This window comes from Argentina silus (genome assembly GCF_951799395.1).
Source record: "Argentina silus genome assembly, chromosome: 1".
Classification (NCBI taxonomy): Eukaryota; Metazoa; Chordata; class Actinopteri; order Argentiniformes; family Argentinidae; genus Argentina; species Argentina silus.
The window spans coordinates 36,922,681-36,946,777 of record NC_139655.1 but is presented as its reverse complement, the minus strand read 5'-3'; the positions used below and the strand labels follow the sequence as shown (position 1 = coordinate 36,946,777).

The following is a 24,097-nucleotide window of genomic DNA, read 5'->3' as shown; positions in this document are numbered from 1 at the left end:
TGCGTTGGGTCAAATAGAGCAGTGGGCTGCACGAAACCTGGTGGGGGCCCACAAACTGTAGTCAGTACCCCTGGTCGACTGTCCATTACTCCTTATGGAGCATCAAGGTCCTAACCCATCCCCCGGGGGGATCGGGGGTACCTACAGTGGCAGCCCCCTTGGCACCCTGCCCTGCAGAGGGGTCAGGGTGTCTGCCCGGCCCGAAGGTTCTGCTGACCTGCCTGTGATAGTTCGGCAACAATTTCTTGTTTTGCAGAAACACTTGTTTTGCAGAAGCTCCTCTCACCAATGGCCCATGCGCCTTTGGTGTGCGCCCGCCCACTAATGGGCTAAAAGGGCTTGGGGGCTTGTGATCTACTCCTGGAATAAACAGTGTGCTTGTGTGACAGGCAGTCCCTTGGCCGGCGAACAGTGTCTAGGTCTGGTGAGCCAAATGACTTCCCGGGCCCCAACAACCCCTTGCATGTCGCTCTGTCCTCCGAGACCCCCGCAACGGAACAACGGCTCTGGGAAGCTTGACACTTGAGTTTCACTGTGGCCTGTCTGATCGCTTTTCAAGAATGAAATGCAGTTAGCGTCTAACCAGAAGTGCAGTGTGAACAGTATATACAGGTAGTGCAGTATATGAGCAGTATAGTAGTGCAGTATAAGTATAAGTAGTGCAGTGTAACCACTATATGTATTAGCAGTGACATTATAAGCAGAAAAATAAAGAACAAAATGCAGTATGAACATAACTAGTAGTGCAGTATAAGCATAACACATAGGCAATACTAAACAATGTATGTATGATTTAAATGTTTTAATTGGTGTACTTTACTGTACTGTATTTTTCTTTTCAGATCAGAATTGGACCGAGACAGAAGCAGTCACTATAGAGGAGATAATGGAGGAGACGAAAGAGTACGCAACACAGACCCATGACTCCATGGTGAATGACCCAGGTGAGCATTCTTATTGACAGCAAACTAACACCTTGAGGAGAACATACACAACATTTGGTACAATGAGGAGTGACAATTAAATAAACCATCATTCGTTTGTTCTCCATATCTGTCTGTTTGTTTCACAGCAAACCAGATGAGGCTTACCAATAATTCTAATTTATGTTTTAACCTGACAAGTCTTCATGTTGTGTCACATAAGGGCAAATAGATGTACATGAAGAAGAGACAGGGAATAAGGTTATAATCTGTCTTTTCAGCTGTTGTGGATAAGTATGAGACTGAAGCACAGAGTGTCACAGAGAGAGAACACACTGAACAGACAACCCACAATCCACTGGCATCTACAGTTAAACTAGTGGAGACAACTACCATGGTAACAACATCAACAAGATCGACAACTCTGACAAACCTAGCATCTCTGGATACAACACCGTTGAGAAGTACAGTCTTGATAGAATCGGCACCAACCAGCACTGAGCACTCTTCTGAGGAAGAGGAGATGGAGAAGGTTGTAAAGCAGGAAACATTTACAAGTTCTCCACTGGGTTATGTTTCTGAAGGTAAACATGGAATTTAAAAGGATTTCCTTGCTTAAACAGAGTAGCTACAGCATGTTAAGTTTAAACCCATCATCAATGTTTATAATGGTAGCTGTACTGTTGAATGTTGTTGTTGAAACCTTTGTAATTATTAGCCCATATAACCGTGACTACAGGAACAACAACATCCACAACTTCTGTAACCAGCGATAAGTCCCAAAACAGTGACCTGGAGAAAGGACGGATGCAGCGCTCCCTTCACAAAATGATGGACAAGGGGGTGTGCCCCTATAGTCGTTTCACCAGGACCAACATGGCATGCCGGATGGTGGCCAGGTTGCCTTTAATGGCAGGTCCTGTAAGAAGGAAAGGGCTGTGGGTGTGGAGCACTGAAAAGGGACCACACCTCGCCTCTCAAACCAACCCTCAAATGCCCTCCACTTGAGGTCATGTAGACTCACTGTGGAGGGAGCTCTAGCACCCTGAATCAATGGTTGATTCAATTTCAGGGCCAAGCACTCCAAGTGTAAGTTGGACCTCTCACAGGCTAAGCCATAGATCCATCAACTCTGTGTGTAGGTGGAATATTTGGCCCTGCGATTGGGATAGCAAGTCCCTGTGCAATGGGAGGCACCAAGGTCGTCTGTTAAGAAACTGTGCTATCTAGTGGCCTGGTGTGGTCCAGTGGTCTAGCACCACTTGCTGTGATGTCTCCATCCGGGTGGAGTCGTCACTCCACTGCTATGGGGCCTCCACGTGACAGTAAATCCGCTCCCGAATTTAGTCTACCAGGTACATGTGTTGCTCTGAGAGACAAAGCAGCAGTTCCCGTGCTACAGCCAGGAGCTGCTGGGAGGGCATCCTTCCTTGGCAGTTGACATACGTCATTGAGGACGCGTTGTTCGACCTGACCAGGACATGAAGTCCCTGTAAGAACTTGTGTTGTGCTTTTGGCACAATTTATTTATCCAGAAGCCTAGGATGGGCAGATGCGACACCAGAAGTCCTATGTGCTCTGATGCCTTAACCCGAGGTGACTGCACATATAAACCAATCATTGATGTAAGTCCTTGCGTTGGGTCAAATAGAGCAGTGGGCTGCACGAAACCTGGTGGGGGCCCACAAACAGTACCCCTGGTCGACTGTCCATTACTCCTTATGGAGCATCAAGGTCCTAACCCATCCCCCGGGGGAATCGGGGGTACCTACAGTGGCAGCCCCCTTGGCACCCTGCCCTGCAGAGGGGTCAGGGTGTCTGCCCGGCCCGAAGGTTCTGCAACAATTTCTTGTTTTGCAGAAACACTTGTTTTACAGAAGCTCCTCTCACCAATGGCCCATGCGCCTTTGGTGTGCGCCCGCCCACTAATGGGCTAAAAGGGCTTGGGGGCTTGTGATCTACTCCTGGAATAAAACAGTGTGCTTTTGTGACAGGCAGTCCCTTGGCCGGCGAACAGTGTCTAGGTCTGGTGAGCCAAATGACTTCCCAGGCCCCAACAACCCCTGGCATGTCGCTCTGTCCTCCGAGACCCCCGCAACGAAACAACGGCTCTGGGAAGCTTGACACTTGAGTTTCACTGCGGCCTGTCTGATTGCTTTTCAAGAAAGCAATTTAGCAATGGACTCCTCATAACCTTTACTCACATGTGTTCTTTAAACACAGGTTGAGGGGAGGGGCTTCCACTCCCCCGTCTTGTCCTGTGAAAGGTGAGGGGAAAAGACCTGTGACCTGTGTTATTCGGCAGCTCTACACTCCAAAGCTGGCTCTCGTCACAGATCCCGACCGAACAATCGAAAGCAAGCTCACCAAATAAAGCATATAGAAGCTCACCTCGCATGTGTAAAACATGAAAATCCCACGGAGCCTCCGCAATTACGAGAGCAGATGCCTTCTTCAATCTCTTTCTCTGTCGCTGATCAGATTACCGGGCGGCAATTTCTATCGACCCGGAGGACGACACTCAAGATGAACTCAAGTTGAACCTGAAAGGACCTACGAGAGAAAGTAGCCAGGTCGTGGTTTATAGTAATGACCTAGTGGGGGTTTATTACTAGCCAACCACTCTGTTGTTAGCCAGCTAGAGTAGCCAGGCTAAAAACAGTAAAGTGTGGGGAGCAGGCTAACAGTTGTGTACTAGCTAGCCAAGCAATGTGTTAGCTAGTGTAGAAAACACAAGGGAGCAAACTAGACTTGTTCTTTTACTTAGTATTGTAAAATAAGTCTTTCACTTAGTGTAGTAAAAGAGGGAAGCACTTCGATGGTGTACACGAACAAAAGCTCACCCACCACCTAGCAACTAAACTCGCGTGGCACACGAAGGGCATGAGAGAAAGCTAGCTAGGCTAGTGACTAATTCAATCTCTTGTTGGCGAACCAAACTAGAGAGAACATCGCTCGGTAAGAGTGAAGCCTGAATCAAAAGATTCCTGTGAGGAAGAATAAGCAACCTAATGCCCCAGTTAAGCTAGGTAGCTAGGTTCTATCGAAACACTGCAGACGGGCTTGTGAATGAGTGACTGAAAAGAATGAAATGGAGGTGCATTGCAGTAGCCTTTATAAGGTGGCTTGGGCGGGGTCAGCCATGCAAATCGCTCCCGGCTTGTTCCAGGCGTGATTGAATAGGGTTTCCGCGCATGGGTGCATATCCCATAGTGAGATGTCAAACCGAGTCAACTGAAAAAGAACCTGCTAGCATGACATTTAGCTTATGTTATATGAGGCATCTATGTAGGCCTTATAAAGGGTTTATGAAGGCTTAAATAAAGCCTTACAACTGTAGGCCTGATTTATGTTATGTTTTTTGTAACAGCTGGAGACCAGCACCCTGGTATCTCAAAATCAACTCCAACGACCCATTCCTCTGTAGAACAGAGAGGGGGACCAGTGAGTCTCTTGTTAATGCCACAGTACAGCCAAATGTTTGCATTCTCATGAAATACATTTGTTTACAATGGACAACACAAGACATTTGACATGCATGATTAATTACCTGATTCCCATTGCCCATGTCTTGTGTCATGTTTTGCTTAAGTGTCTGTATGTCTGTTGTCCATGCCTGATGTCACTCTGTCGGCCTTATACTGATTGCCCTTTACAAAGTTGGATTGAATTGTTTTGTACGACTTGTAATATCTGTCATGTGTGACAGGCCAGGAGGCTGTTGCTCTGGTAACGACAGGACCCGGGACCTTGACACATCATTCATTTCAAACTACTGAAACAATCAGAGTCACTGCTTCACCAATGTCACCACCGATGACCTCTGACGATTCATATGAGGAACAGTACACCGCACCAACCAACATACCTTGGAATTCCACTAGCAATGGTTAGAAAGCAAACAATATATATAGCAGGTGTGCTACACAGAGAAATCCATCACCTCTTGAATTTGCATTTAATTAACACATAATGCCAGAACATTTACAAAGGTTTGCAGCTGATTTGTACGAGGGAAATAAAGAGAGAGGCTAGAACAAAATGGTTAAATAAAGCGTGTTAAAGGGAATAAGACAGGGTTCTGGTAAAGTATACTGTAGATAAGGACACTCATTAGGTCAGGTTTCTATGGCTATTTATGCAAAGTAATTATATACATTATGAATTCATGCTGAAACATGAAAAACAATGCAGAAACATGTTATGTTTTACAGAGCAGGGAAACATGATCTTGGTAACTACCCAATCAAGATCTGCAACTTCAGCCAAACCATTGTACCAGACCACTCAACCAGTGAGACTGACCAATCCAACAAAATCAAGATCTGAGATCAACACGTCAATGAGAACCACAACATTGTCAGAAACATCTGATGCCCCAGATGATGCTTCTGAGGATGAGGAGGAAAGAGAAGAGCAAGAGGAGGCAAAGGACAAACCTCCCTGCAAAGAGAAAGATTTGCTTGACAGCTCTCAAGAGAAAAACATAGATGGTATAGCACCTATGAAAACATTTTTTAAATATATTTTTAGTAGCGTTTAGGTAAGTGTCCAAATTCCTCTCACTTCTCATTGTGTCCCAGATCAGGGTCTGGTCCAGAGGAGGGCTGTGCCTTTCTTTGCCTGGTCTCTTCTGGAGTCAGTGGGGCTCACTGATCTACAGCTCCAACCTGACAGCAAAGGTACTGTAGGGAAACATGCATTTAGAGTTATAGGCCATGAGGGGCTAATCCTAGTCCTGCAGAGCCAGTGTGTGCATGCTTTAATTTATGACCAGCGCCCAGAGTTGGATATCCTCACTCTCTCTCTCTCTCTCTCTCTCTCAGAGCAGTGACTTGTTTTCCCAGTACAGAGCCCAGTACAGTACAGAGCCAGTACAGCCTCTCCCTCTCTCTTTCTCTCTTTTGTAGCATGCAGACACGGTTACTCAGTATAGTCTCTGTGTATCCAACTGTTTCCTTGCTCTCTCTGGAGTGCAGTCCTGCTTTCACTATGCATATACTGTACAGTACTGTATATAACATTTCTTTGAACAGTGCAGTCATGCTTTTTACTCTGTACAATTTGATATTCTCTTTCTTTCTGGCTCCCTCTGCAGAGTGTAGTCATTCCTTTACTCAATATGGCAGTGATGGGCGTGCCAAGCAGCAGATGCCCGCTTTTGGGGAGATGCTGCACTGTCTTACAGGGCGTTGCCCTCACGAGTATGAGATGTATGGCTGCTACTGTGGCCAGGAGGGCAAAGGTCAACCACTGGACCAGCTTGACAGGTCAGCCCCAACACAAGGTCATACTGTACCAGTGGAGGCTGGTGGATAAATCTGAAGATGGGTTCATTGTAACGTGGAACGGAATGAGAAATGGTAATGTTTTTCTCATTCCATTCCATTCCATACATTACAATGAGCCCGTCCTCCAATTTCTACCTCCACCACTCTCCCCTGTACTGTAGGTCAGAAATAGTACTGTAGATAAAATAAAATTATACAGTGCCCTGTGTAAGTAATTAGAAGCATTTGTTCTTCTTTTGGCTCTAAAAATGAATCAAACAATTGAAATCAAACAATTACTATGAGGTTAAAGTAGATATTCTCAGCTTTTATTTGATGGTATTTGTGTACATATTGGTTTCACCATTCAGAAATTACAACACTTTTTATGCAGTCCCTTTATGTCAGGGTACCCAAAAGTGACAGGTGTTTCTGGTACGTCAGGTGTGTTCTGTTTGCGTTTGCCTTTGGAGTCTGCTATTGCTGTCCGTCAACATGAGGACCAAAGAGAAGTCATTGGAAGTTATGGAAGCCATTATGAGGCTCCCTCCCTTTTTCACCCCAGGTGCTGCTTCTTCCACCAGTGCTGTCTGGAGCAGATCCAGACCATGGGCTGCAGACGAGAGAGGACACTGAACGCCCACATCTCCTGTGAGAACAGGAAACCACAATGTGAGTGTGTAAACATATTAGGACTGTCTGTCAGGTTTGGATTCAAAATTCCAATGTGGAATTATGGCAACATTCTCATGTGAAAGAGATCATTCAAGAACAGTGTTTCTTCAGGACTGTCTCACTGGGTGTTTCACATCTCATATTGTAGCCGTTCAAATACAGTGGGGGAAATAATTATTTGAACCCCTGCTGATTTTGTTAGTTTGCCCAATTACAAAGAAATGAGCGGTCTATCATTTTTATGGTACTTTTATTTTAACAAATAGACACAGAATATCAACAAAAAAAGTCCAGAAAAACATATTATATAAAGTTATAAATTAATTTGCATTTGATCGAATGAAATAAGTATTGGATCCCCAAGCAAAACATGACTTAGTACTTGGTGGAGAAACCCTTGTTGGCAAGCACAGAAGGCAGATGTTTCTTGTAGTTGGTCACCAGGTTTGCACACATCTCAGGAGGGATTTTGGTCCACTCCTCTTTACAGATCCTCTCCAAATCCTGAAGGTTTCAAGGCTTTTGCTTGGCAACTCGAAGCTTCAGCTCCCTCCACAAATTTTCTATAGGATTAAGGTCTGGAGACTAGCTAGGCCACTCCATGACCTCAGTGTGCTTCTTCTTGAGCCACTCCTTTGTTGCCTTGGCCGTATGTTTTGGGTCATTGTCATGCTGGAAGACCCATCCACGACCCATCCTCAGTGCTCTGGCTGAGGGAAGGAGGTTCTCGTCCAAGATCTTACGGTACATGGACCCGTCCATTGGCCCCTCAATGCAGTGAAGTCGTCCTGTACCCTTAGCAGAGAAACAACCCCAAAGCATAATGTTTCCACCTCCGTGTTTGACGGTGGGGATGGTGTTCTTGGGATTGTAGCATTCAGCATTTCTCTCCCTCCAAACACGACGAGTCGAATGTATGCCAAAGAGTTCAATTTTGGTCTCATCTGACCACATCACCTTCTCCCAAGCCTTCTCTGAATCATTTAAGTGTTCATTGGCAAACTTCAGATGGGCCTGTACATGTGCCTTCTTGAGCAGGGGGACCTTGCGGGCACTGCAGGATTTCAATCTGTTACGGTGTAGTGTGTTACCAATGGTTTTCTTGGTGACTGTGGTCCCTGCTGCCTTGAGATCATTACCAAGCTCCTCCCGTGTAGTTCTGGGCTGATCCCTCACCCTTCTCATGATCATCCTTACCCCACGAGGCGAGATCTTGCATGGAGCTCCAGGCCGAGGGCGATTGATGGTTATTTTGTATTTCTTCCATTTTCTAATAATTGCACCAACAGTTGTCTCCTTCTCACCAAGCTTCTTGCTGATGGTCTTGTAGCCCATTCCAGCCTTGTGCAGGTCTACAACTCTTACCCTGATGTCCTTTGAATGTTCTTTGGTCTTGCCCATGGTGGTGGAGAGGTTGGAATGGAAGAGATTGATTCTATTGACAGGTGTCTTTTATACCCATAACAAGCAGAGATTAGGAGTACTTTCTTAAAGTGACAGGAGTAATCTGTGTGCCTCATGGTCTGTATGAGCCAGAATTCTTGCTGGTTTGTAGGGGATCAAATACTTATTTCCTTCGATCAAATGCAAATGAATTTATAACTTTATATAATGTGTTTTTTCTGGACTTCTTTGTTGATATTCTGTCTCTATTTGTTAAAATAAAAGTACCATAAAAATTATAGACTGCTCATTTCTTTGTAATCGGGCAAACTAACAAAATCAGCAGGGGATCAAATAATTATTTCCCCCACTGTAAGTAAAACACAACAAGGTGGTTCAGATCGCAATGGCTATACTGTAGATACACAATTCTTTCACATTTCAATGTTTGAAGGCAGTGCTCTTTGTAATGAAGAAGCTGCTGTCACACTGTCATGCTCTGATTATAGTTTAGTTTATTACAGAACAGTTGTAGACACGTTATAGACATGAGTAACAAAGACAATACTACATTAAATTAAAATAAAAGAATCATGACACTTCATAGACTAATCAAATATACTGTAAAGATCACTGAGATTCTAGTTTGGCCCCATAGATATAAATGTTGAGATTTGACTATACAACATCTTCTGTAAGAAGGTGAGGCAACTATTGTCATGAAATCGTAAAAGTCTTCATTGCTTCTGTCTGATACTCAAAAAAATATGAGGATTACTGTAAGTAAAACTGGTCTGCTTTCATTATTCATTTTTCTAAAGAAGACACAGTTGTGCATGTAGAAGCAAAAGGCTAAATCCTAACCTGAGGCACATGATGTGTATGACTTGACCTTTAACTTGACCTTTTGTCAAATCTCCCATTGGCATTAATGCATGATTAATCACTTCTGTCTCCCAGGCCAAGGCATCAGCGTGTGTGACAAGCTCCAGTGTGTATGTGACAAGACCAGCGCAGAGTGTATGGCAGCTGCCCACTTCAACCACAGCATCCCTCTCCACCACTGCCACGGCCCCCGGCCCCCATGCAGAGGGGGGGGAAAGCCTCCCAAATCACGCCCCCCCCAGTCTGGATCTAGTGAGGAGAGTGGGGAGCAGGAGAGAGGGGGGTCCGACAAAGACAAGGACCAGAGGCCAGATACCAATATACACACACCAGCGCGTCCGGTACTTTTTATTTCCTCCAGTGAAGAAGCAAGTGTTGAGCAGGGGAAAGACAAAGATGAACACCCAAGGCCAAATTCACAGAGTGTAACCACCAATACCCATACACCACCACAACCGCCTCTTCCACCTACCACCAGTGAGGAAGAGAGTGAGGAGCAGAAGAGAGAAGGGCCTCAGCAGGGGTTCGTGGAGAGCCACAGACCCCCTACACAGAGTTCGGCTCAACCGCACAACCACAAGCCTAACAACCAGGACGGTGTCCATACGCATGGTCATCTGCCCAGTGTGCATGGTGTGGGATTTTCACCTGGGGGACCAGCAGGGGTTGGGGTTAGAGAGGAAGAGGAAGAGGAGGATAAGGAGGTTTGGGGGGGAGAAAAGGGAGGGGAGGAAGAAGAGGGAGGGGAGGAGGAAGGGAACTAGAGGAAGACACTTGGAATACTGCGTCATATTCCAGAGCTTCCTGGTCTTATTTTCTTCATCAGGGCTTAGTTCTACTTACTTCATCTACAGTACAATATAATGTGTTTTCAAATCAGTGCAGATGAAAGAGAGGCATGAACAGGAATGAATGCCACTGAAGACTAGACTAATGAGTACAGTATTTATCTTAATTTGGCGCAGATGATTTGAAACAACATATTTAAACATGGCATAACTTTTAAGGCTTAACATAAGGCTTACAGTACATGAATGCTTTGCAAATCATGTATAAGTGACTCTTTATACAGCATGGCATTTGCTTAAAGATTAATAAAGGCCTAGACTAGGCCCTAAAAGTAGTTACCTTTCTTTAAAAGTGGGACACTGCATACCATAGATATGGCAGTTATAAATCCTCAACTTACATTCTACGGATAACAAACAGTACACAGTTGACATTTCACCTGAACAAGATTTCCTTTAAAAAGCAGATCTATGAAATATCTTCTTCCTTCAGATAGTAAAAGGCTTCTCGGACCAAGTTAACAATTACATTTATTTTAATAATGCTTTCAAAAGAGTATCTTAATCCATGTTATAACACATCAAAGTAGTTGTAATACATTTGAAATGTTTGATTGTTTGTCATTTTCAGGGGCTCATATAATCATCATATATACTTGTTTTTGAATGGCATGAGTTTTTTTCAATAGACTTGAGACTTGATATAAATTTTTCTGGGAAGCTACTCTTAATACAGTGCTATTGGAATAAGTGTTACACTTTTTCATTTGTTGTTGTAGTCACACCTCAATGCATAGGAATAAGACAAGCACACAATCTTCTTTATAGACTTTATATAAACTTTGTTTAATCTCTTACAATAATCTCTATGCACAATTTACTTTTGAAAAGAAGCTCTGTCATACTGCAAGTGGTTAAAGTAACAGTACGTAGTTTTGAAATAAGCAAAGTTTTAGCAGTTCAGTGGTTTTGAATTACGATGAAAAAGTCATGAATGAACATAACATGTTTCACTGTGATGGCTTAACATTGACACCAGATCTCAGATCTCTAAAACAGGCACAAAATACTAATTTCTGCATCACAGACATGAATGAGAGAGCATCAATGGCTGTCGGTGTGGTCCCTTTATCTGTTGCACAAACCAATTGTATGGAGTTGTTGTTACCTTTAAGAAACACAATTCACAAAAACAAATTGTACCCGAGAAATTGAACCAGGGAGAAGTACCCATAATGCATCTTTGCAAAGACAAAATATCATGTAGATATCAGACCCATCTTTAACCAAGTGTCCCATAGTACCATGTACATAACCATAAAAGTGCAAAAATAATCAATATTAATATTCATATCACTCTTCAATAACTCTGTTAAACATCTCTACCTCGTAATATTTTTAAGTCAAGAAAATAAACTTCATATCCCAGCAGCCCCCTAACCCCAGCAAAGCTTTTATCAAACCAGGTCTCGAGACCCCCCCCCCGCGTCAGCTGGTTTACATGCAAACCAATCTCATCATCCCCTTTAGATATGCTTGAGCTGCTTATTGAAATTGGAATTTAATCTGAAGTGAATCTGCCATCAACTGACTTCTGTCAGAATTTTATCCTTGGACAAGGATTACGGAGATCAGTTGGAATGGAAAACCAGCACGTACGGGGTGTCCCTGGTCTCCCATTGCATCATTAACAGCAAACAGTGTAGATGGTGGCAATACAGCATTTGATCTTTGTTTAAGAGACCCAGTTCTGGAGGGACAATGTGTCAGCATGTCTTCACACTGTTCTGATGGAAAAACATTTACACAAGAACATTGAGGGTTCTCTTCCAATATGTGATTTTTCTACTATCACAAGAATCAAATAGACAATGGCCAATGATCCGCCACATAGCCGTCACCAGTATAGGATCAGTGATACTTCAAGGTAGTAGACAGGAGGGGGAGGATGCACTTTGAAACTATTTAAACTGTGCCAGATGAAAGGAAATTAGATATATCTCTCTGAAATTAATGAAATTGTATATATAAGTGAAAAGCAGTGACAAAAACAGCAGACACCACATCCCTCCAGAAACACTGACCTCTCATAACCTTTTCAACAATAGACACATGAAATAAACTCACAATCTCTATCATGTCACCGATATAATGAATATCTATAATATCTATATCTATATATATATATACACACACTCACCAAACACTTTATTAGGAACACCTGTACACCTTCTCATGGTGAAGGCGGTATAATGGTGTGGGGAATGTTTTCTTGGCACACCTTGAGGCCGTTAATACAATTCAATCATCACTTGAATGCAACAGCCTATATGAGTATTGTTGCTGACCATGTGCGTCCCTTCATGGCCACAATTTACCCATCTTCTAATGGCTACTTCCAGCATGATAATGCACCATGTCACAAAGCAAAAGTCGTCTCAAACTGGTTTCATGAACACCACAATGAGTTCAGTGTTCTTCAGTGGCCTTCCCAACCACCAGATCAGAATCCAATAGAACACCTTTGGGATGTGGTAAAACAGCGGAGATTCACAGCTTGAAAGTGCATCTGAAAAATCTGCAGGAATTGCGTGGTGCAATCATGTCATCATGGACCAGAATCTCAAAGGAATGTTTCCAACATTGTGTGGAATCAATGCCATGAAGAATTGAGGCTGTTTTGAGAGCAAAGGAAGGCCCTACCCAGTATTAGTATAGTGTTCCTAATAAAGTGTTCAGTGAGTGTATATATCAACTGTAATATTCAGAGATGTAGTTATGTGTGGCCTATAACCACAGTGCCATCTCTCATAAGTTATTACACACACTTGACATTTCATAATGTATTTCTCGATTGATTCAAAATATGCATCTAAAAGTCACACCATATTTTACGGTAAGACATTATGTGTTGCAAAAGAAAAGATCCCTACAATCATATCAAGGAGATACATGATATTGCACTATTTCATGAATACGATTATACACTTTTGATATGATTAAAGGTGTTTTCAACAGAACATGTTTACATAATATCATTAGATCACATTAATCAATAGGGTTTACGGTCTCCCACTAAACGTAACTTTCCTTTTTCCATTGTTCATCCATAATCCTCCACCAGTTCCAAAAAGGTCATTTTCCTGATGTACTGTAACTGTTAAAAAGGAGGCCGAATCACCTCCTTTGGGAAATAAACATGCATACCAATATAATTTTTTACTCAGCTATAAGAGGGTTTAGTAAAATCCCCCTACAAACACTCACCACTGTCCTTTCACACAATACCAACCGATTCTGATCAACCGATTCTATACATAGCCACCTTCAACATAAAAAAAACACCCACAGTCCATTGCATTATCCTGTTAACAGGAAGTTCATCACACGCAGCAAACAAATTCCATGAAGATGAAACTCTGTTGCCCCTTCTCAAATTTAAACTACTCTACCCCCACCTCGATACCTACAGTAACTTCCTACTAGCCCTCTGATTGGTCCATTTGACTAGTTGGGTCGTTACTGACCAAAGGCCATCAACAGCTACAGGACATGGTTGATCTTTACCTTGACCAATACAGCACTGCACATCATGGCTGCTCATACCAGGCAGTGGAAGCAAGCAGTGCCTAAAGAGGAATTCTACACCAGGCCAATTTAAAGACAGTGGGTAGATAATCAGTTGTGTTAAAAGACAGCTCAGTGGCAGCTCAGTTATTTTTGAAAAACAAATTAAGTTAATTGTACCAACAAAAAAGAGAGAACAACCTGATACAACCCACAGACATCTGGTTCCCTCGGGACATATTCTTGTTAAGTGACATCACTATTAAGACATTGGGGGAGGGGAAAAACATGGAGATGGATTCTTTGGCGATGGAAGTGTTTTGGTATTCTAGATGACCAACAGAGCTATGAGAAATCTAGTCCTGCTGGGTAAAGTGGAGACATTGTTGATGAACCCTCCTCCATTCCAAACATATACTGTGCTGAGTCTCACATATTCTACATAACAATCAAGAAGACAAAATCAAGACAATTCCACAGGAAGCTGCAGCTATTAAGCCTACGCGAACAATATGACTCAACAGCTCAAATCCTATACATAATACACCTGTAGCAAGTATGATAATGTATTGATTATGATTTTAAATCAAGATGTCAAAGTGCAGTTCAGCAAAATACTGGAGAGAGAAATTAAAGATATGTGCACCGCTTTTGTACAATTCATCAATAATGAAAAATGTGGTTAAATCTTGTGTTCCTGAAAAATCTCTTACAAGAAAATAGATCCATTAGTCCATTGCTTTCAAAATAGTTGACTGTATTGTGCTCAGCGTTTTACGATTCGTCGTTGCTGGTTTTGTGTGGGTTTGACAGGGAACAATGCTGAAAACTTCACACTTCACTTGAATCCTCCATCATGAAGCCTACTTAACACTGTCCAATGATGTACAGTAATACGCAGTTAACAACTGATGATCTAAGTAAACTGATAAACTGATATGACAGTCATATTGTGACACCGCAAGCTCCTAACCAGATATCCATCTTGGCTCATAAGTCTAGATGTTGTTGTAAGTATGTGTCTTATTATAGGGTGTTATGTCATGCTTAGGGCAGCATAATCTAGCTTTCAATAAGAGAGGATTCCAATAAAGTCTGTCTGAAGCAGGGTGCAAAGACTCACTTCTGACTAGCAATAAAAGAAAAACTCAAATGTCTTTCCGTACTGTACCATGAAAGTGCTCTTTAGGAGAGAGACTGAGATACACCTCCTGTCATTCAGAGTGGGCAGTGTTTAAAATGGCTGCCTGGAAACTTGAATACTAAAAACATCTTTGAGTGCACTTAGCAGCCATACCATTCATTTCAAACTGAGATTAATCCATTTTCTTTCATTAAGAGTAGATTTGACTGGTTCACTAGACTGTGTTGTAATAAGCACTATCTGTACAAGCCTGTCCAGTAAGCCTATCCTCCCTGCTAACGTCAATAACATAATACTGTACAAGTTTTTCAGTCTGGCAGGTAAACTAGATTTCCTCTAATTAGACAATGCACTGCAGCTTAACGATTAGACACAATATGTTACAGGCAAAAGACGTGTGAGAGGCATGCAGTACTGTAGTTGTTACCAGTTATAGGGGTTGGATAAGGGGACTCGGCTTGGAGTCAATGTTATGGTTGGGAATATGGTGGGATCGGATGGCAATTGTGATAAAGGGTTGGAGGCGTCGGGAAGTTAGTGGTGAAGTCATGTAGGCATATCATCTACTGGAGGCATGGGTTTTAAGAGAGTTGGGGAGGACGTTCTATAAGGGCTACCTCTGTTTTTGCTCGAAGCACAGGTCTAAGGGCTAGGTTTGAGGGTATTAGGTTTCAGTGGTTAGGGTTGAGGGTGTGAAGGGGTAGTGGTAGAAGTATGCAGCTGATATCTGCTCTAGTAGACACAGAGGTCTGGGAATTTCATCTCGTAGACTGGGACAGACTGGTGTTGGGCGTGGCCTGCAGAGATGGACACCACACCAGAGGGGCTTGGAGGGGGCCTGAGGGAAGAAAATAATGATTAAGCCTGGCTCACACTTTATCCAACAATTATTACAATTATATATTAAAAAAGAACAGCTTGAGTCACTTACCGAATAGTGAGCTCGAAGATTTGAGCCAGTCTATCGTGTAACATATTGGCCTGTGGACATAAAGTAATGGATGGATACGATTTTAATACAAAATATCTTAATAACTTCAAAACTCTATTATCATAAGGTTAACAAGGAAACTCTGGGTTGAAGCATGCATTGTCCAAGTGTGTGTGTGTGTGTGTGTGTGAGTGAGAGAGAGAGAGAGAGAGAGAGAGAGTTAGAGAGGGAGAGAGAGAAATAACACAGTGGACAATGGTCTCTGCTGCTTACCTTAGACTCGCAGTGGGCGGCTATCTCCTCAAACGGAGCCTTCTGGAACTTCTCCATCACTTGACGCCTCTTCTCCTTCTCTTGCTCCTCCAAGCCTGTGGTGTCTGAGGAAAAATGTAACCACCTTACATTACGCCTCTCTCAGCTATCCTATTGAAGGACTATGTGGTAACAACAGGGTACTCTCTCATACTTTGAATGCAGATCAATTAGTAACTAACTGGCACCAAATAGAACATACCACCCCCTACAAAAAACTAAGTGTCACCAAATTTTACATCATTAAAGTTTCCAACATCTTACCAATGGCCTTCTTCAAGGTCTCAAATGTGATTTCTTCAGCCAGCTGAGACTACAAAAGAACCAAGAGGAAAGGATCACCCAAAAGGATCACATTTAATACTATGCATATTTTTGTCATTCCTTGAGGTGGGTAAATGTAATGTGACAAACTCTATGGCAGGGTGATGCACCATATACCTGTATTTTCTGACATACAGTGCCCTGTGTAAGTAATGGGAAAGTGAAGTATTTTTTCTTCTTTTGGCTCTACACTCCAAAAGTGTGGATTTTAAATCAAACAATTACTATAAGGGTAAAGAAGAGATTCCTTTTATTTGATGGTATTTGTGTACCATTGAGAAATTACAACACTTTTTATGCATAGTCAGGGGGACCTTTTTTTAGGGTACCTGAAGGTAATTGGACTTTGACAGGATTGACAGGTGTTTCTGGTACGGTCAGGTGTGTTCCGTCACATCATATGTGCAGGCATAAGAGAGCTAAGTCAATGTGTGGTATTGATTCTAGGCTTTGGATTTGCCTTTGGAGTTTGCTATTGGATGAGGACCAAAGAGGTGTCAATGAAAGTCAAGGAAGCCATTATTATGCTGAAAAATCTGAAACATAGCCAAAACCTTAGGCATGCCAAAATCAACCGTTTGGAAGATCATTAAAAAGAAACAAAAGCACTGGTGAGCTCAGCAATTGCAAACGGGCAGGTAGGCCAAAGAAGACTTCCACAGTGGATGACTGAAGATTGCTCACCATAATTAATAAAAACCCCAAAACAACTGTCCCACAGATCAGGAACCCTCTCCAAAAAGGTATTGTGGATAGATAAGATAAATATTATCATGGACCAGAGTGATTGCAAGAGGAAAGTTTGGAGAAAAATGGATCTGCCAAAACTTACAGCATACCACATCATCTGTGAATCATGGTGTTAGGTTTGGGCATTTATAGCTGCCACTAGAACTTGCTAACTTGTCTGATTTGATGATAACTGCTGATGGCTAAATGTAGAATGTATACTGAAGTGTACAGAAACATCTTGTCTACTCGAGTGCAAGCAAATGCCTCCAAATTCATTGGATGGTGCTACAGTAAAACAATGACCCAAAACATACTACCAAAGCAACTAGGGAGTTTTTCAGGGCCAAAAAGTGGAAAGGTCTTGACTGGCCAAATCCAATTGAACATGCATTTCATTTCCTGATGAGAAGATTTTAGGCAAAAAGACCTCAAAACTAACAACAACTGCAGATGGCTGCAGTACAGGCCTGGCAGAGCATCACCGGAGAAGATACCCAGTGTCTGGTGGGGTCAATGGGTCACAGACTCCATGTAGTTATTGCATGCAAAGGAATGTCGACATGAGTGCTTAATTTGGACATTTGATGAACCTGTCCCATTACTTTTGGGTACCCTGAAAAAGTGGTGTAATTTCTGAAATACAATCAAATAAACACTTAGAATCTACTCTACTTTAACCTCATAGTCATAGTAGTTTCGGCTCTACACTTTTGGAGTGTAGAGCCGAGAGAAGAAAAAATGCTTCACTGTGCCATTACTTATGCCGGGCACTGTATATCGGAAAGCCTATCCTTACCCCTCAGAAACATCTAAGAAATTCAATTCACAGGACAAACTTATATGACTTCCTATTCAGACATACATTATCTGGTAGGCTGTTGGGGAGGATGTCCATTTGGAGAGAGATGGTGTCGACAAAACTCTTTCTTCTGGTTAGGCGGTCTTCATCTGAGAAACAATCAAAATAATTTCAGAATTTTAGAAATATATAATGCTAACAGGTTAGAGAAAGATCATATCTTTGTTACCTATTTGGGAGATTACAACAAACCCACTTGAAGAGCATCCCTTTGGCGAGTATCAACCATTCATATTATACATTTGGCAGTGACAAGACTCTGAAAGACCCTAACCCTAACCCAAACACACTTTGAACAGGTATGACTAATCAGCTAGTGAAAAGGCGCTAATGGGAGACCACACATTAATAAACATGAGAGATGAAAGACGGTGATGCCTGGTGTGTGTGTGTGTGTGTGTGTGTGTGTGCGTGTGCGTGTGCAATAACTTGCATAATCGTAATCATATACTGTAGTGCATGTGGAGAGCCAAATTATGTCTACATTCATACACATAAGACAACATAAAAGACTGAAACAGCATGGAGAGGCTACCATTTTGAGAAACACTAAGTAAAAAAACAATCCAACCACCACTACTGGTGAGGGGTCAACAAGGTGAGGGGTCTCCCTCATCTACTTCAGAGAACCTGGGTTACATTCGTAACCCCTCGGTCTCTTTCAGTTCACTCGGTTCAACTCCTCACAATGCTAATAGATCTATGGTTGCCAGACTGTAACATCTCCAAACCTCTTGGATGACTTGTGGGTGTAATAGCCACTCCTTGAAGGGGACCTCCTGTGTTTATTCTGAGGGACAACAAATGTTCGCTACTCTATGTGAACAATCTCCGTGCCACAGACAGGAGTTGGCGAGGTCGCATTCGTCCTTGGCTATTGATGTTCACCACTGTGGACGTATTGTCCATTCTGGCCAGGACGTGATGTCCCTGTAGGAAGGGGAGAAAGCTCGAGGACGTTTATGTGGGCTGTGCAAATGAACCCACACCGCTACAGGTGACGCATTTGTCTTCACAACCCTCCCCATGGGGGAGCCCCGGAGACTCTCTCTCCACCACTCCCAGAGCTGGACGACCACAATTGATGAAGCCATTAAACCCAAGAGCCGCAGACACATGTGGTACGAAACCCAGGCGGCTAGGTGAAACCCCTGCAGACACCCGTCCAAGATCATGTGATGTCTCAAGACCATGTCCATGGTCACACCTAAAAAGGCTACTGTTTGGCTGGGAATAAATACGCTTTTGGCACGATTCATCTGGAAGCCTAGGTCGAGCAGATGTGACAGCAAGATTGCTGTGTGATCTGCTGCCTGTCCGTGCATACGAGCCTTTCATATACAAGCCTTTCGGTATACAGTAGGTTAGTAGAGTTTAAAAGGTAGAGTTTAAAAGGTACTCTACAGTAGTAGAGTTTAAAAGGTTCATGGTCGAGCGACGGTAGTACTGTGGTACTGCCACAGCAGTAGCAAGACATCCTCACGTTTCCACACATTTTATTTGTGGTATTTCACCTTGGCAGTACAACCACCAGGGTCTAATTTGTGGGCTTGTTGTGAAACAGTAGCTCATATCTGCTTCTTCATTTTCTGAATTTGTGAGCTGAAATTAATTGTATATTTTAATTTAAATTATCGTAATTCTTTTTTTTTAAATTATGAATTAACAAATCATTTTTTCATCGACATTTGATACAATTATGTCAGACATGAAATATATGTGGCAGTGTTTCCCCTACCACTGAATTCGCGGGGCAGGCAGAAAATCTGAAATTGCATATGATATAATGTTTCAATGTTATTCTGCACATTTCAGCTGTAGGCTATATTGACAAAGTGCACTCACACACAAAAGAGCAGTGCTTGAAATGAGAGCCTTCATGAATAAATTTAAAAAAAGTTGCCATTCCATGTGCAATGACAATCTGAAAAGGGTGTCAAGTGATAAGGCTAGAGTGAGGGAGAGTGAGGGAGAGTAGTGCTATAGCAGATCAGCTCATGAACAGCGAGAAGGGATGGAAGAGAGGAAATTGTTTGAGAAAGGCTGCTTCCACGAACAGCCTTGAGGGATCATTGCAGATGGGCACACCATGACACGCAGATGGAAGGTCAACCTGCAGTGTGATCCCATCAAGCCTCATTCTCTTGGGCCATCTAGCCTCTTCCTCAGAGCTTGAGATTGAGCATGGAGGAGGCTCTGTGGACAGCCTCCAGGAAGGACATGTCCATCCTAAAGGGCACCTCATCCTTCGTCTCCAATGTCTCTGTAGCGGGTTGGGCAGAAGGAAGGGGGTCCAGTTCAGAGCCGTCATCTCCATTCCCATCGGAGGCGCAGCCAGATAGCTACGAACACTAACTAGACAATCTTCCTTCGAACAGGGTGCTAATATTTACTGCACGAAGCAAAAAAAGTGCTTTGTCAAAGCTAGCTAAGAGCTCAAATGGTCCGTAAACCAGAAGCAGTGTGTGTGCCTGCAATTGACAGATAAGTGTAAGAAGTATCCTAATTTGACATACAGTATGTATGCTACATCCACATCAACCACAGTAGGCTACTCACAAACCCTTTACTAATACACCTGTACTAGCACATTTGTACTCACCATGATATAAATCCAAATGCACCATGTTTACACCATCCGGCAAGATGATTACAAAAAAATATCATACAGTGCACTTAAGGTATGAAATTAAAGATATCTATCCAGCTACCATAGCAATTGAAAATAAACCAGTATCTACAAGGCTACTGCTTGGTTTCTAAGGATCGGGATGTTTGGGGGGTGAGGCAGCAGGATATGGGGACTCTTCCCCTCAACTTAAAGGGGTCATGGGTGGTACTGTGAGCTTCAGCACTCTGGTCCTATAGGATCCAGGTAATAGGGTTCATCTACAGGTCAGTGATCTCCACCTATGGTTATGGGGACTTCGTCAGTGTTTTGTTTGACTTTGGTTTATTAACTTATTTGGGTTTTAAAGGTCATAAAGGAGTTCTCACTTGAGACACTTTTTTAAACCAAATCACTGCAGTTATGAAGGGCTGAGCCACAATGGACACCAGCCATGCCAGTTGCACGCATAATACCATGGTTGGAGAGCAGTGACAGAGGTAACTGTGACTGTATGTGGCTACAAACGTCTAGGCATTTAGCTTCCTCTTTTTGGGCTGATTACCTTTCGACCTCTGTTTACACCTGTGTAGGATCTTCCCTACAGTGTATAGGACTGATTGACAGGATAAAGAGTGGGTACAACAACAACAATATTACACTAATGATCACATATTTTCAAGGTTAAATAAGGAAACTCGTACTGCTCAACAAAGATATCAAGAATATTTGATGCAAACCCGACCGGGCGATGAACAAAGAGCATCCTAAATGAAGACAAATGAAAGCTAACTGTCTTGTGCTAGCTGTGCTGACCTGTCACTTGGGGGACATAGGGAATGGAGAGACGCTCTGCACTGTATCCTGGGCCGGCCAGGCACTCTGCCAAGTCAGCAGTCTGGAAATACAGCCTCCTGTCCTCCTTCTCCAGGGAGCTGGGAAGCCTGGAGGGGATGGAGAAAGAAGAGTCATTATTGCCAACGATGGGTAAGCGTTAGGGGTGTGCTTGATAATATGTGAGCGCCTGACCACCATGCAAAGGTCGGACCGCCATGCGCAGCTCACTGGCATTCTAAATCACCCATTCCATCATTCTAATCACACAAATCACAGCTGGTTTTCTGATCATGAGTATGAAGTCCAAATTAATGGATACAATTACTGACACGAGTATAACAAGATAAGCACAAGATCACTCTTTTTACTAAAAATGTAGGGTGAAATCCCACTCTCCAATCGTATTTTTTGTTTATTTATTTAGGATGTAAAAGAGGAAGATGATAGGTGAGAGGATGACAGGAGGAGACAGAATAGGGATATGATCAGCGCTAACCACTAGACCAAATGCAAAAACATTCCCCCTGTTCTTATACTGTAGCAAGCTAACTGGCTTCACCGAAAGAAGCCTGATACACTCTCAAAATCTGTGGTCGATGTTTCACGTTTGTGGGGAAAACTACCACAATAGCAAGTACAAGTACATCCAGTTCTGTCCCCTAACCCAGACTCAGCCAGTGTGTCTAATCTGTAGGAATAGTCATGTATAAACAGACCAACAATGCCATGGCCAAATAATCCCATTTCATTTGGTTTCGCTATGTCCTTTGCTGTCAAGAATGATCAAGTCAAGATAAATGCATTAAGTCAGCCTACTTGCTGCAATAACTGGTAGAGAAGAAGAACGATCCATTGATCGTTGCCAAACTCTATCCTGAAGTCTCTGTTTGCAATTGTATTATCGTGTTGTTTGCCTCTGACAGCGATGGCAGCACGTATCCCTTTATTTTGCAACATCTTGATCCTTTGATCGACAGCAAAAGACATAACACTAGTACAATCTGATTGGCTGGTCATTGATGGTGGTGGTCTCAACATGGAGTACAGTATTGGCCATGCCTGGTATATTAAGCTTTTGCCATAAGCCAAGCAAGCAAAAACGTTTCAATTCATTGGATGGTGCTTCATTACACAGTAAGACAATGACAACAAACATACTGCCATAGCAACTAGGGAGTTTTTTACAGCCAAAAAGTGGAAAATTCTTGACTGGTCAAGTCAATCTTCAGATTTAAATCCAATTGAACATGCATTTAATTTTCTGAAGAGAAGACTTAAAGCAGAAATACCTAAAAACAACAACGACTGAATATGGCTGCAGTACAGGCCTGGCAGAGCATCATCACACAATATACCAAGCATCTGGCGGGGTTATGGGTCACAGACTTCAGGCAGTTATTGCATGCAAAGGATTGTCAACCAAACACTAAAGTGCTGTATTTGGTTATTATATTTATTTTTATACTTTTGGAGCCCTGAAATAGGGGGAGTATGTTTAAAAAATGTTGTACTTTCTAAATGGTGAAACCAATCTGAAGGAAAAAATAGTAAGTTAAAGCTATAAATCTCTACTTTGACCCCATAGTAATTGTTTTCGTATAACTAATTCTTGAAAGAAAGGGATTTGATAATACCCTTGGTCAGCCAGGGTTTACTTTGTTTAGTCTGTACTTCAGTAGATTTTCTTTTTTCAGGGAAGGCAATATTGTAAGATCTGGATATTTCATACAAAAAAACTAAACTGGGTTTAGGCGTGCTGAGGATCACCAGCATCCATCATTCAAAGAAACTTGCCGTATCAAATTCTTAAAATGGTTGATTGTATGCTGGTTGACTATCCTATAACTTTGATGATTGGTGTCATTAACCTGTATCCTTACTGGTATCGATGTCATTCGGAATATGATCAGAAATATCTATGCAAAGTATACTAGAGAGGAATCAATCAAAGTTGCTGGGTTTTCTGTAATTCTAGTTGGTTTGAAAACAATGTGAATACACAGGTGTCCAAAACACTTTAGTAAGATCTTGACTAATTAATTATGATATTAATGTTGAAGTCTCCCATGTTATTACAGTTCTTTCCTTCCCTGGTTACTTTTGCAAGTGCATCTGCCAAGCAGAGGATAAATTATTTTCTGTTAGAGTTAGGAGGTCTGTAAATACACCCAAGGATTATGTTACCAATGGTTTCTACAAACATAGATTATCCCGACAACAAAAAAATAATCTTCAATATTATTTTGAGAGCATTCAATGTTCTCATTAATGTACAAAGAGACTCCTCTGCCAGTTCGGCCTTCTCTGCACCTGTAGACATGATTATATGTTTATGTTTTCAATATGGTAGAGCTCTGTATTACCACTATAATTACAGTTCGATACAATAATTTGCTTCCTGATAGAAAAGCATTACTATGGGAGTCAGTTTGTCTTGACAAATCAATCTCAAATTGGTCAATGAAGTTAGTAGCATTAGCTATTATATTCCAGTTAGGTGTTTCAAACAATGCTATACCAAGTTTTTCATTTCAAAACTGCTCAATACACACTGCAAAAACATAATTTATCAATCATATCTTTATTGGAAAGAGATGAACAGCGTTTTTTTCAGACATGATAAAGAGTTCATACTGTGAATATCAGTCATGATGAGATGAAGTGACTGATACAATCACTGAGAATGAGAATACAGAGTCATGATTTAGGATCACTGTTGCGATGGGCTCATGGTCTCTCCACTCTCAGTGATTCCTCATCATTCCTGGGCCTCACAACAAGGCGATCATTCACAGCATATTTGCCCTGTGCCCTGGCCTCCCTCATAGCAGGGAGTAGCTCTGCTCTCTTCCTATGTCC

At 42.3% G+C, this 24,097-nt stretch overlaps 1 protein-coding gene across 1 annotated transcript in view; it reads right to left on the bottom strand.

Annotated features, from left to right (window-relative positions):
* Window positions 1-10,714: 10,714 nt before the first annotated feature.
* efr3a (EFR3 homolog A) overlaps window positions 10,715-24,097 on the bottom strand; it is a 94,851-nt gene continuing 81,468 nt past the window's right edge. The window contains exons 19-24 of the mRNA XM_083683191.1: window positions 21,218-21,345; window positions 17,797-17,882; window positions 16,143-16,191; window positions 15,840-15,943; window positions 15,567-15,616; window positions 10,715-15,473 (exon numbers count right to left, since the gene is read on the bottom strand). Of these exons, the coding sequence (XP_083539317.1) occupies window positions 15,368-15,473; window positions 15,567-15,616; window positions 15,840-15,943; window positions 16,143-16,191; window positions 17,797-17,882; window positions 21,218-21,345 (523 nt within the window). The 3' untranslated portion in view covers window positions 10,715-15,367. The remainder of the gene's footprint in view (window positions 15,474-15,566; window positions 15,617-15,839; window positions 15,944-16,142; window positions 16,192-17,796; window positions 17,883-21,217; window positions 21,346-24,097) is intronic.